Source organism: Tachypleus tridentatus, chromosome 1, assembly GCF_004210375.1.
Source record: "Tachypleus tridentatus isolate NWPU-2018 chromosome 1, ASM421037v1, whole genome shotgun sequence".
Taxonomy (NCBI): Eukaryota; Metazoa; Arthropoda; class Merostomata; order Xiphosura; family Limulidae; genus Tachypleus; species Tachypleus tridentatus.
In genome coordinates, this window is record NC_134825.1 from 18,484,713 (window position 1) to 18,500,480 (window position 15,768).

Here is a 15,768-nt window from a genome sequence, read left to right on the forward strand (position 1 = left end):
TAGGCCGTCCAAGCAGCATGCTGTTGCTGGTAGTAAGGCAGATTGTTGTTGAATTTGCCAGATTTGGACTGAAATAACGTCCAGTTCATTTTTACACATCAAAAACAAATTGTTATTTATTGCATTTCATTTACTATACTAGATTCTGATAAAAGAAACAGACCATCTAACTGAGCAATGCTTTCAGACAATAGGTGGTCTTAGTTATTTCAAGGTCACAAACAATTTCAAAGTTAAAGACACTTGTTTGGTCTACATTGCTCAAATAAGGAGGATTTTTACTGTTTTCATGAGAAAAAATTTGTATCTACAAAGAAAAAAAAATTCAAGTGTATCATAAATAGTTGTTAAATTATGTTTTTCTCTTTTCTACATTTTTGAGATTTCTAGTTAAGTAATCACATACCACTAATGAATAGCGATATGATATTTAAATACACTGGAAACTTTGCAACTGAGGTTTGACTTTTAAGAAAACTTACCTGAGTACATCTGTCCAATAGAGTTTTCTATCTTCGTAATCAATGGTAAGTCCACTTGGTTGAATAAGATTGTTATTTATAATAGCTTTTTTCTGGTTTCCAGCCATTGTAGCTCGATATATTTTTCCAGTGTTTCCAAAACGGCTCCAGTCTGTATAGTACATGTACCTATTCAACACAAACACCATAACTAAATGTAAACAATCTATACTTCATAGTAGTGAGGCACAATTACATAATGTCTTACGCTAATGATGGAAGAAAACTAAAACATATATGATGCTGAAATTAGACAATAATCGTAAAGAATACAAAAATAATGTTGTGATTAAAAACAAATCTTGTAATTCAATGGTATAATTATTTAATAATTTCACATTACTTCATTAAACAGTTCAGTTTAATACTTTTTTGTTTCACAAAAAATGTTTATACTAGTTTTATTACAATTCCATAATTTTGTAACTTTAACAACACTGAAAAGAAAATATATATACTTAATTCTGACAAATAACCAACATTTGGCAAAAACTAGTAACAAAATATGACATTCCAGTTACTAACAAATTTATTCAAAAAACCAGGCACAAAACTGAGGTCTATACTATGTAAAAACTACACTGACAAACACCACACCAACATTATTTATAAAATACAATGTGATAACTGCCACGACTTCTATATTGGAGAAACAAATAGAAAAATGGAAACCAGATTCAAAGAACATAAAAAAGTCACCTTCACACATTTTCGAACACTGCAAGTCAAATAAACACAACATAACCATAGAAAACGCTCAAATACTAAATAAAGAATCAAACATAAACAAACGCAAAATTAAAGAAACCTTACTTATACAACAACTTAAACCCAAAGTAAACCAATATAAAGGAATGCCTTTATACCTATATTAATATAATAATATAAATAAAATTATATATTCAAACATCTAACACCGCCCTCTACATTCCGACACTCAGTTACACAACCCCTTCCAAACATGTGGTCAGCTTCCGGTCAGTTACCTCTTTCTTTGTGAACCTGACAATGACCGAAGAAGGTCGAAACGTTGTTCACTCTTCTATGTAAAATATTTTCTCAACCCAAATGAGCCGTTTTTGCATATATATTAATTCTTAAATATTTGTAATAGTGACATGTAATAACTATTATTATAAATTATATATTGTTTGTATATTGAGATATATTTGTGCTAAGAAAGAAAATTATGTGTATCAATCTTGCTGATAAATATTATGAATTTGATACATATCAAAATTAAACTAACTTCTAAATTAAAATTTCTAGCTACCTGAAATCATAATATAATAAACTGAGGACTATACAAAGATAAATTATAATACTATTCATACCCTTCACATGGGTCCAAAACAATTGCTCTTGGTCGTTCAACACGAGTTATCATTACGAGCTTTGAACCATCCAAATTCATGGCATAAATGCTGTGGTTGCCAGAGTCGGTCCAGTAGATCTTTCTGCTTGTCCAATCAAAAGCTACTCCTTCAGGGTTCACACCCTTATCTATCAATGTGTGAACAGTGTTGAAATCATCCAAGCTTACCCAGGAGATGCTGCCTTCTGGTCGTATTTCTTCACACAAAATAAAAAGGATAAATACACAATCCATGATGCAAGTCAATTAATAAAGCATTTCTACAAAAATTTAAGTCAAATCCACTGCAATAAATTGACTACAAGTAAAGATCACATTGCTGTTCTTTTCAATTCTGATAACATCACCATTACTGAGTTTGAATCTCACAAAAACAATGGAAGAAATCATTATAAAGGTTATTTGCCACAAGCCATAATTTAATTTCTTTTCATTTTTATTGTTTTCATAATTTTTAACCCAATTTTACTTCAGTGACTAGAAAAAAGCAAGTCTACGTACGTGAGTAAAACAGTCGTCTATCTTGATAATCGAAGTCTAAGCCTACAACATTTGTTAGGTTCATTTTGGGAGAAAATGGTAGGCTTAACACTTTAGGGTCCAGGTGTAAGCTTCGAATTTCTTGTCTCGTTGAATAAACTAAGTACTCCTTTACAGCTATAGGCCAATAAGAAAAGTACCAAATATGTAAAACAACACATGATTAAAAGAATAAAACAATGAATTGTATAAAAATTTTGTATTTATTTCTGACATTTAATTTGGTATAGAAATCTTTACTTATTTATAATATCATTAAAAATTATTACTCATTCATATTTGTTGATCTAGTTACTCAAAGTTATAATAGCTATACAATAAAGCTTTGACGTATTTACAGAAATATTGAATACAAGTCTAAAGAGGTTATAATGTGACTATATAGGTCATTGGTTAAGCCACTGTAGTAAGGGTCAGTCTTGGGCTTCTTACCTTAAACAGGACAATGAGTTGTTGGAAAGGATTCAGAGGAAGGTTACTAAAATAATATTCAAGATGGAAATGTTGTCATACAATTACAGGTTAAGATCTCTGAACTTGTTTTTGTTTGAAAAAAGAAGAGTTAGAGGGTATCTAATTAACAAGTTTATGATTGTGAAGGAAATTGATTGTGCTGATGCATTACCTTTTGTATCTAATGGTGAAAATAATAAGACTAGGAAATATATGTATTAGCTCTGATAGGGTAGAAGTTGACTTCAGCTAAAACAACTTAATTTTTACAACAGGATATTTGGCATTTAGAATGGGTTACCTTCAGATGTGGTACATGCAGTTTATTTATGGAAATGCTTGATAAATAAATAAATAATAAGAGCTTTTTTATTTTTTGATTAATTTAATAAATAATTTTGTTTACTAGGACATACTAAACGGACTGAAAGGTCCCTTGCTGTCCTTTAATGCTATATCTGGCCAAAATAAAACTAATATAACTACAAGTACTATCAGGATACAATATATGTATTGGATATTACCTTAACACATATTAGTTATTACCTTCACAGGATTTTTCATCAGATGACAAAACACCAGAAGCACAAGCACATTTCTTTTTTAAAGTTGTAACTTTATCTGGTATGGCAAAACACAGTTGTTCACACATTCCATTCTTTGGTCTGGAACATACAACCTGGCCTGCAAGATAAAATGTTTACACATAATCTTACTTCTGATATACCTTTAAGAGAAACAATATTTCTGTTTTTCACATTGTTATCAATTCCTACTAAAATCAAAGTATAAAAATGATGTGGTTTAAAGCTTTATTTAGAAAACAATCCATGGAATAAATTGTATTATTTTTCACTAATACACCACTATAGACTTATTTCCCATTTTAAGAAACAAATTGTGAAAAGTTGCTGAAATATATACACACACACACATACATGTAATAGAAATGGATAAATAAAATATTATTAAATTCTATTGTCAAAAAACATGCCTTCAGTAACAATTTATCAGTTAAAATAGAAAAATCAAACTAAATGCTTTCAATCCTACTTACTAGCTGGAGGTTGTATAGCCTTATCAAAGATAGCAATGTCTCTCAGTGTGTCTAAATCAGATATAACAGATGTTGGAGGAGCTGTATTTCCTGGAAATTTAGTAGCTTTAAATATAGTTCGAAGATTTCGATCTACCCAGTAAACTTCAGACCCCAGTACTGCTACTCCCATTGGGTTTGGCAGATTCCGTCTAATGTACTGTCTCTTGCCACCACTGAAGGATACACGCTGTGAAAGGAAAAGAACACAGAAAATAATTTTCTATATGATTATTGATAATTAAGAATTATTTAAAAAGTATTACTCCATTGTCATAGAGTACAAAAAATGTAAAAAATCTTTACTCTTTATAGAATTTAACTTTTAGATTTTTTGTTTTTTAAAATTTTACCTTACCACTTAAAAGAGGAAAACAATATTTATACACTTATCTATATAATTAAGAACTCACATTATGAAAATTATATATTGGATTATAAGAAAGAAAACAAACTTATTTTAACTCCCTCACTGTCACCTTTGTCAATTTGACCTAAATCTTAATCCTAACTTCACTTTAGTTTCCACACTATAACTTTCAACATGTTTTGTGTACCTTCACAAAATTTTAGAAGCTTTCAAGTTACAAGTTTTTATAGACAAGATATTAAAATTTTTAATTAATAATTCTATTAAAAATTTCTTCATCCATATAATGAGTCAAAGTGATTTTCATGTTAATGTAAAGAAATGCATTTCTTTATTAGATTGTTAAATTTCACTTGATATTCCTAAATAAATTCCAAATATATTTTAAAAAATAAAACTTTATATTTTGTCTACCCTAACTCCATATAGGGTTGGTCAACTTGACTGACTTTGTAACCATCATCATTTTATTACCCTATGAGCCCTGTCTAACTAATAATTCCAACACACAAGTTATAAATCATGCAACAAATACGTAGTTCACATTACCCTACAGAATTATGTAACTTGCAAGCTACTGGAAAGCATATTTTGTGAAAAACTTATTATTATTAATTTTCTTTGTCTTATCTAATCTAACTTCATCTATCCCAAATTTCTAATTTTTAAGTTTTTACCTTCTTTTATGATGACAAATAATGAATACACATGAAAAACAAGAAATATAATATTTACTTGGGTCTTCTTTTACTTGTTGTCAATGGCACTTAACCCTACATTTTTTTTATACTAATGGTACTATTACAGTAAATTTTTTCATATGATTAATAAAAAAAAGTCAAAATAATAACACATAAAAAGCAGACAATATCCTACAACTATCATGTTCCTTCTGGCTTTCTAAATACACAATAAAGGCTGTTAAACACTCAGTTAAGCCTTTCGACGTGTTCCTCTGTGAGAATAAATTTTGAAGTGGAAGTGAAATAGATAATTCATTGTACAGAAAACAAAATGATATACCACTTTATAGATAAAAAACTTAGGCTTTCTATCAGTTATAAATAATATTCCATTGAACGTCAGAGAGAAGTACTAGCAATTTGTGAAAGAAAAAAATGTGACAGGTGGGTGTGGCAAGTTGGTCTCATTTTCTATTTCACACTTCTCTAACCAAATAAGATTGAAGACTGACAGCAAATATAATAATTAATTGGCATTAAATTATGTGCTTCTTGAAGAAGTGCTAAATAAATTAAAGAGGAGATACCTAGAGAGCAAATGCCACGATTCTGACACCAGGGTGAATTTAAAAATTATATAATATTAAAATTTAGTTTATTAATTACCTTTTAAAGCCAAGTTTATTTATATACCATGATAATAAAGTAGCTAAATTAAAATTTGAATGTATCTGTATGAAAAATAGTAACATATGCATTTTGATCTGTACAGAATTAAAGAAAACAATAACACTTTCTTAAAAAAAATTTAAATCTAAACATTTTAATGCAACCATGTTTCTTCTGATGTTAACATAATTTTAATAAGTGAGAAAGAGTTTATCTTACTTGTATAGCATCCTCTCTTGAGTCAACCCAGTAAACATCATGTGTTGTGATGTCTATAGTCAAATCTCGTGGATTACTAATACCAGTAACAACAACAGGAGTACGATTTGTTCCATCTAAGAGAGATTTTTCAATCTTTGGATACTGACCATAATCAATCCAGTACAGGTACCCTTTGATAGGATTAACCGCAATCTCACGTGGCGAATCTGTTGTAGTTTTCAAAATCACAAGACGATTGGTACCATCCAGCCAACTCATCTCCACAAATGTTTCATGAGGAAATACGTTGGTGAAATAAAGATTCTCTATAAGTGCAAAGAACATTCTTATCTTTAAAAACTAAAATAGATTCAATTTCTGTAACAAAAATTTATTGCACATTTAATATCGAAATATTTCATGCACTTTGTTAGGTTTATGTGTAGATGTAGCTATTTCAAAAGTTTAACTATATTTCCTTACCATTAAGCTTTAAAATATGTAGTAACCTTTATTTATCAATACTTCAAACCTATTTTGAAAAATAAGTTTACTTTTATCAACTATTACAAATATATAGTTTTATAGAATAATAATTATGGTCTTATCATACAGTCACGTAACTACTACTGTTGTTTACAGGTGTAACACCCCTGCATATGTAACAAAGCATACAAATCTGTCAATCAGTATAAAGAGTTTTAATTGTTCATAATATCATATTAAATAATAGTTACATTAGTAACCTATTACACCGTCTAAAGTGTGAACCAAATCTTCTTTGCTGAAGAAACTTGATTAATTGATGTATATTTTATTGGGTTAAAAATTACATCTTTCATTCCTTTACAAATATGTGGCTAACATGAATCATGTTCAAGATTTTTTGTAACAAAAACATTAATATTTAATAATGTAAATAATACTGTTTTATTTAATTGCTAATCAATTATTTCACTTCCTTGAAGTAAACGAACATAGTTCACCTCCTATCCAGTCAACAGCAAGACCACGAATCCCATTACTACCTACGCCATCAGAAATGACATGGGTCAAATCTGTACCATCAGGCTTGACACGAAAAATTCCATTTCTATTTCCCTGATTAAATTCAATCCAATAAATGTGGTTTTGGGCAACATGAACATCCAAATGCAAAATATTATGACCTATTACATAAAGAAAGAATAGCAGAAACATTTATCTCTATAAAAAAATATATGACAGTGAATAAGTCAAACATAATTATTTGAAGGCTGTTTATATTATCTTAGCAAAACAAAGCATAATTTAAACTTTTTACTTTAGTGCGAGATTTTTAAGTCTTGTAATAAAATCTTTCTAGCTTTTTACCCATCAAATTCTACACAAAATACTTCATTACTTAAGTGGTTTGATTACAGACTTGTATTGTATGGCAGTAAAATTGTTAAATCAGAGCATGCTTATAGTATCTGTAAGTTAACAAGCCCCTTTAAAAAGTGTTCCCAAAATAACCTGAAAAAGTAGTACCTACCTGGCCCTGTTATTGGTTGCATTGCTTCTCTGTGTTTCTGCAAACTGTACCCTTGAACCTTTTCTAGCTCCGATACAATAGCAAATGAAGTATATGCTTCACATTTTGTAGTATCCTTTGACTGGAACCCAGTGCTACATAAACACATGTGTTGACTGCCCGATGTTGGAATACACAGGTGTTGACATCCTCCATTTTCCTTTTGACATGGATGACTCTCTATTCCTAGTTAATTTAACAAGAATGTTTGAAGATACAATGTATTACTTTCTATAAAGTACAACAAAAGGAGCTTGCTCATTTACAGCAATGGTGACAATAATAACGTGGTCATTTACAGCCATGTTTATGAACTGATCAGTATCTCTAGAAGAAATGAAATTTGCTTCATGTGGTATAGTACAGGTATAAATAAAAAAGTAAGGCAAGTCACACGTGTAAACACTGACAATATAGTCTTCTGTGGTTCAAATTCACCTCTTACTCTGAAGTTCAATAATTTGCCTCATTATGCTCAGTTAGGTCTCTTTCTTAACCTCTGCATATTTCAATCTCTTCTCCATTTTTATTTCTTAGATATTTTGATGCCACAAAGAACTATGTGGTGCATGAAGATGTTCTTCTGTTAAATACTAGTTTGAGCTGTCAAAACTTTGGATTTTCCAGTAAATGGGAAATGATAAGGAGATTCCAACATTTTATTACTTCTTTTAATATTAAATTCATTTTTTTAAGAAAATAACACTGTAAAAAGGCAAAATATTCAGATAGGATTATAAGTGAAACTGCCATATAATTATAGTGATTGAACATGCTAAAAATTACTTTTTGTAATCATCTTATTTGTAAGTGTAAATTCTTTTATACTTAACTAGCAGCTACCTCCATACAAAATGTAGACATCTGCCATTTTATATCTGTTAACATCACTGACCCTACATCTGCATAAAAAAAAAATATTTTTATGCATTACAGCAAGATGCTACTTGAACAACTGATACTGATCAAACAAATAAAAACCCTATAACCCAAATGCTTTTGAAAGATGTACCTTTCTTCTTCTTTGCCCTCAAAGAAGAAAGGTCCACCTTTCAAAAGCAGTTGGGTTACAGAGTTTTTTATTCATTTCTATCAATACATCTTGAACCTACGTGTTTTATAACATCGTAAAGTGATACTGATCTATCATCATTAATCTCATCAGTCCTCTTTTAAATTTTTCATCAGAATGAATACAAATAACTATCTTCTGGATTTTATGAAAACTATTCATGGGATTTATAGAAAAATGGTCACATATTAATTAAACTTTTACCTGGTCTTTTGCTGTTAATTTTCATCGTGGTTAAATCCTCTATATTTTCATCTATGACTGTCGGGTTCTTGCCATCAGGAAGATTTACCCTCACAATTTTTTCATAGATAACATCTAGGTAGTATAGCCTACTGTTGAAAACTGCTAATCCCTGTGGTTTTGAGATGCCAGCACTAGTTGGCACAACTGTCTTTCGGCCCTTACCATTAAAATCTACTGATTCGATCTATAAAGATACAAGTTTTAACATACAAAATGTTTACAGTATAAAGATACAAGTTTTAACATACAAATGTCTACAGTATAAAGATACAAGTTTTAACATACAAATTTTTTACAGAATAAAGATACAAGGTTTAACATACAAAATGTTCACAGAGAAATTCTGTAATCTTCAATTTTCTCCAAAAATACCTAAAATTTTATATTACAGTGGATTTAAGATTTTGCTCTATTATGTTGCCACACTCAAAACAACTACCATTCCATATAGAATATAATTAAGTATTCATTCCATAATGTTACTTATTATTATGTTACAATTACAGTGCAATTACTATTAAGTCTACAGTTTTATTTAAGACATTTACCATTTTATGACGATTGCTCTTACATTCATAATTTCACCACTGGTTTGCTAAGTCTACATTGTAAATGTTACTAACTATTACTAATCTTTTTGATGACTATTTATATAAAAAAACACCTGTTCAGTCATACCTTTAGTAATGATTATTGTCTGTGGTGAATTTAGTTGTTAAAAAAAGTGCCTTATTGGTAACTGTGGGGAGCTCTTTTAAAGCTCAGTTCATTGTGTAAGTAGTTCCACGTTCAACTCGTACTAATGGGATATACAAAAAGAGAGCATAGAAAAACTTTCTCTTCCTCTCATAAACAAGGTACATTCATGTACCTTACCTTCAGATCATGGGATATAACCATCAGTTAGGTGCCAGTTTCCCATCATTCCTTTTAGTAACTCCCACAATCTGGATTTGAATTTGGTACCACTCAAACTATAAGTGGGTACTCTGTGAACTACATTAGAGGGCTTAAGTTAACCCACTAGCATTTGGCTATAAGACAATTTTTAACAACTCAAACTGCAACAGTCCAAGATTAGTCACAAAATAAAAAGGATCATTACACATTCATAAAAACACCAAAACTATAAAAAAATCCCAGAATAAGCCAATTTATTAAGTTATCAACTAATTCCTCTTAGAAAATACAAGCATGTTCAAAGTATAACCAACTTACTGAAAAATATACAACTTCTAGGACTAAAAACATAACTCCTAATATCAGTAAAAATATATAAATATTTTAACAGAATTGAAAAAGAAGCGCCTTGAAGAATTTAATTCCAGTTTTCACACACACGTTCAGTTGCTGCATTCATTACATAGAACACCTTTAAAAATTTACTTTAACATAATTGAATTTAACATAATTTTAAGCTTTTATCAAGAATGTTCAAATAAAAAGCATTTTCTAGTCACCAATATATGCTACAACTTAAAAACTGTGATTTTACAGAACTATGTTTCAAAATAGGGACAATTTAATTTTAATTCTACAAATATATATTTTCTTTAATAGCTCATTTATTTAGTAAACTAAAATAAATTAACACTTGAGACTAATGAGATGATGCACCATAGATCAAACTAAAGTTGAAACTTATCACATACTATAGACTTTCATTTGAATTATAAATTAAATGCTATATAGTGTTAATTTAAAGCACAAGTTCTACATTCATGAGCCTAACGTAAACTGAAATAAAACAGACATTTTACAGGAACACTGTTAAATTATCTTCTTTGAAGAAATCATAATACTGCATTGCATAAAAAAAATAGATTATACTTATATTTTTTTCATAAATTAACCACCTTTACAAATTATTGTCTGGATATGAAAGAAACTGCACAAACATGGTTAATAATAGTCACTTGATTACTGCACTTATATCCTAATTAGTGAGTGGTGTGTAAATTTAGGGTCTTAATAGAAACTGTGAAAATTTAACATAAAGTCTAAAACTTTGTTTTAAAAACAATGAAATGCTTCTTAACTACCTTAAAAATCAGGCCTGACTAATTAATACGTCCATTAGTATTCAAATATTTCATTACACAATGCTACAACCTGCAAAGCTTTCTAACTCAAAAATGCTTACAAATTAAAAGGTGTAAGTACATCATATTAAAATCTAAGAAATACACATTAGATTTCTAATCAGAAAACATGTTATATCTAACTAAGAAAATCTTGTGCATAAAACGGTATCATGTTATCATGAAAAGAATTCAATTACGTTTGAGAAGTTGTGCATATGTGTGTGTAAATCATGTCCACAGGGCATGGAAGGAGGGGTCAAAATGGTTATTTTACTCCCCAATTTGGAGAAAACCATATGCTCTTGGAGGGAGACTGAAGAGAAAAAGAAAAATGGGGGAAGAAAAGGGAAGAAGAGAAAAACAAGAGGAAAAAGAAAATATGGAAGTAATAGGGAAGAAATATGGATCAGATAGAGAGACAAAACAAACCACAGTAATAAGATTAAGGTTTGACTTGTTCTTTCTTCACTCATTTCCTAACCTGTCAGAGCATGAGATCACACATGTCAGTAAACAATTGAACAGTGGATCAAAACTTACTTACATTCTACCGTTCAACAAGAAATACTGTCTTGTGTTGCCATTTTGAATATTGAACGGACAAGTAACAAATTTTGTGATGGAGAACAAATTGGAAGAGATGGTTGACATTTTTGCTTATCAGAAGAATCATGATAACCTATTGGTTATTTGAATTTTATTTTGTCTTATGTTATATGTGTTACAAAAGTGAAAACATCAGCTGAAATGAAAAATTTATGTGTATGGTTTTTGATTCTTAAAAGCAAATATATGTTGTTACTATTTCAGGGCAATCAGGGTAGTGATAATTTATGTTTACATTCTTTTATTCTTAATAACAAAGATATGATGTTACTTTTTTTGGAGGGGTCAGGGTACCAACTTCCTAGTTGGGATATTTGCCATGTGGGTCTGGTGTAAATACAAACATTTCAATACAACACACAAATCTAACCTGTAATTTCCTGTTTCAGTAAGGATATCTAAAGACTATAAACACACAGAGACACATACATATTTTAAATAATTAATAGTGCATGTTATTAAATCCAAAGATTAAGAAGTTTTTATCTTAATACTCTTACTTAAATTTAAATAAAAGCAACCTTCCAAGTGACAACTTAACAAAGTGGCTAAAATATGTAAAAAACTTGGGATTGATATTATGAAATTAAATTAATGTATGAAAAGACATTTTAATGAAAACACGGAATGATAACCTTGCCTCTTATCTAAATAATCTTGTGTACATTCAGACTTATGAAACTGACACAAATAAATAGGAATACACATGTTCACCAGAAAAAATTTCAGAACATATTTTTACACACAACTTTTAAATTTATACAGGCTATTCATGTGCAATAGTACTGTCCCATCTCTTAAAGTAAACTAAAACTACTAAATAAACAACTCAAAGCCAGTGTGTAGGTTCTTTTTACCCACTGACTACTGATCTTTCTTCAGCAGTTGAATGCAAGAGTGCCATACAAGATGAGCAACTAGAAAAAACTCCACATGCATCTAGAACAGCCACAATTAGTAGGTTAAACATATCTACTTCACAAAAATTTACCTAAATGTTGAGACTTATTTCCAACCAATATATATATTTTTTATACATAGCAGTAATGAAAAACCTGTTCAAATAACAATTTTTCAAAGAATAAAACTGTTTACATAGTAAAATTAATCTTACTGCACTAAATTAATTTATGGATAAAACTATAAAACAGTCAGAAAATTCAAAACCATAAAATAAAAAGTACATGCATTGTAAGTCATGTACAAAAATAAACTGTGATTAGATTCTTCATGAACTTACAATCCCTGGAAAACTTTGACTCCAGTACAATCTTTTGCTTATCAAGTCAACAGCAAGAACTTCTAAATTATGAAGTCCTTCCTTTACAAGAATCGTGCTATTAGCCCCGTTCATATCAACCTTTGCTAGTTTTTGAGGAACACCAATACCACCTTCATCCAACCAGAACAATTTACTAAATAAAAATTGAAGAAAATGAAATGCAATCATTCAACATAAAACTAGTAGAAACATCAAATTTAGGAAAGAATGCACCTCAACATTTATTACTTAAATATTATTATTAGTTTTATTTATAATTGTGTTAAGATATAACATTTTGAAAATGAAATAAAAATTCACTTTTAATAATATTTTTTTATTAAAAAACTTTTGAAACTTTCAGAAATTGTGAAAACTGCTGTTAGAAAGAAGAAAGATGTGGGAGAAATTTATAATAAAATTTAAAAAGCAAACAGAATTATTAAAAATAAAAGAATATCCTTTTACATAACTGCAACAAAAAGAACAAAACTAACTTTATTTCATTAATTGTTTGTAACAGCTTCAGTAGTAGCTACAACCAATCAAGTAAAACAAATCTAAGATTTCTAATAAAAATATAAGAAAATCAATATTATTTAATTATACTTACTTTTAAAAAGACGATTTTTTATTGCTTTCTAGTTACTACTGAGTTACTATGGGCAGAAGAGAACAGGAACTAAAAAGTTAAGTAGTAATATTAAACATTAAATAAAATTTAAAACTTGAGTTTAGAAGCACAAGAACGTCCAAAAATATGTGACATATATATAATAGTTTGATTTTTCTAAATAAATTTATGGACTGTAATGAATTCTTTGTTTCAACAGTACTAGTGAAAAAAGGATGGACAATACTTTCTTTGTTAAAAATCTTACCCTTCTTCTGGGTGAACCACCATAGATTTTGGTTTTGCAACACCATTTGCTGTTCCATCATTTGTTAAAATCACTGTTCTTAATCTTTCTTCATCATCAGTCTTAAAAATATAAGGAAATCAATTTAATCTAAGAAATGCTCAGTTTTGTTACACAGAGCTAAACATTTTAAATTCAAATATAATATATGATAAAAAGTGTTTGTTTTTTTGTATTCACTCAAATTATAATTTGAGTACAATCACAAATATTCTTCCTATATGACAATATTATTAAAGGTTTGTTTTTTATATTAACACATTAGTTGAGAAATTTTTAAATTCAATTATTATAAATGTGGAAAATTGGAGACTTATTTTCAAAGACAATAACTAGTTGAATGTTTACATGTTAGTTTTCCTGGAAAATTAGAAAGTTAATCAGATTGGTTGGCATGCTTAGTTATAAATTACTGTTACAGTTTCAAAAGCAGACGTTTTTTAAATAGCTCTGTGCAATATTTGTTTTGAACTTGAAATACACTCCTAATTTTCCAAGAAACTATCTGATTGTTATAGATGAGACAAAAATTAATCTTCAGTCTGTAATTGTATTAGAATATTTAATGTTGTATAAGCGAGTAAAATTATATTTTCTTCAAGGGGGAGGGAGAATCATATCCAGTCAAATGAATAATACATGGGTGCAAAAAGACATTTTTCGTAGAAGCACCTGTACAACAAATCATCCTACATAGCCCAACACAGTATAGAAAATAAAAAAAGCTATAGGAGCTTTCAAATACTAGCTTGTAACTGCCATGTCTGTTCAGGTTTCCAACTTCTGTGCACTGTGGTCAGGAATGCAAAGAATACATAATGAGAATTGTTTAAGTAACTAATAAGGTTTTTATAAGATTGCCTTGCTAACTTATCTATATTTAAAGGAACTGTAAAATTTAGTACAGAAAAAAAAACAACGTGTGTGTTATTGCTAGATATATATAAACTTGCTGAAAAGTGACACTCCTGTCCTGAATCCAGTTACTGATAAAACTTCATTATTAAAACACATAAGTTACTAATAATACTTTTACATTAAAACACATCAATAAAGTTACAATTCAACAACTTATTTTCATTACATTATACACTTCACTGGAGTGACTTCAGTTATATGTTTCTGTGTATCTACACATCATATTAAATGTCCAAAGACTCTACACATTTTCACATTAAATAAAGAGACAATTGCTCCATATATTTATTTTAAATTACGGGAACATACAATATTATCTCCACTGAATCAATAACAACTCTTTTCACAGAACTTCTACCATATTTAAAATGATATTTATCTATCCACAAACATCAATTTCCAAATTATTGTTACATATAAATAAAGAAACAGATATTTTAAGCACTAATAACAAAAGCAACAAAACACATTTGGTTTGGTTTGTTTTGAATTTTGCACAAAGCTACATGAGAGCTATCTGCACTAGCTGTCCTTAATTTAACAGTGTAAGACTAGAAGGAAGGCAGCTAGTCACCACCAACTCTTGGACTACTCTTTTACCATAGAATAGTGGAATTGACCATCACATTATAATGCCCTCACAGCTGAAAGGGTGAGCATATTTGGTGTGATGGGGATTCAAACTCATGACCCTTAGATTACGAGTTGAGCGCCTTAACCACCTAGCCATGCTGGGCCGTCAAAATACATTTAAGGCAAGACAGGTAAAATATGATAACCTTATATAGTTTCTCACCTTAATTACTTCAATATTAGAGGCCATTCTGTTTCCTATGTAAAGGTTTCTTCCAACCCAATCATACACTAAGGTGTATGGTGCTCCAACAATTCCATCAGGTAAAAACGTAGTCCAGTTTCCACCTGTCAGACTCACTTTATAAACAGTTCCCTGTATAAAAAAAAAAAAAAACATGGTTTTTCTCATGCTTCAATACAGAAAAATACAAATGTAATCCTAACATTAATCAATGCATGTGACCTTTTGAGAAAATTAAAAAAAAAGTATATTTATTATTTGATTAAGTGTTAAATTCTCTTCTAGTTCTAGAAAATACAGACAGCTTCATTGATTTTGTGAAAGAATATAGTTTTTGTTAATCAGACAAACTATAGCACAAAACTACTATTGTAATGTCTT

At 29.4% G+C, this 15,768-nt stretch overlaps 1 protein-coding gene across 1 annotated transcript in view; it reads right to left on the reverse strand.

Annotated features, from left to right (window-relative positions):
* The window catches only part of LOC143244129 (low-density lipoprotein receptor-related protein 2-like), a 231,445-nt gene that overhangs the window by 76,565 nt on the left and 139,112 nt on the right, over window positions 1-15,768 (reverse strand). The window contains 12 exon segments of the mRNA XM_076488262.1: window positions 483-650; window positions 1,856-2,093; window positions 2,398-2,553; window positions 3,436-3,573; window positions 3,947-4,175; window positions 5,927-6,234; window positions 6,895-7,077; window positions 7,425-7,649; window positions 8,740-8,965; window positions 12,712-12,886; window positions 13,614-13,714; window positions 15,367-15,519. Coding sequence (XP_076344377.1) covers window positions 483-650; window positions 1,856-2,093; window positions 2,398-2,553; window positions 3,436-3,573; window positions 3,947-4,175; window positions 5,927-6,234; window positions 6,895-7,077; window positions 7,425-7,649; window positions 8,740-8,965; window positions 12,712-12,886; window positions 13,614-13,714; window positions 15,367-15,519 — 2,300 coding nt within the window.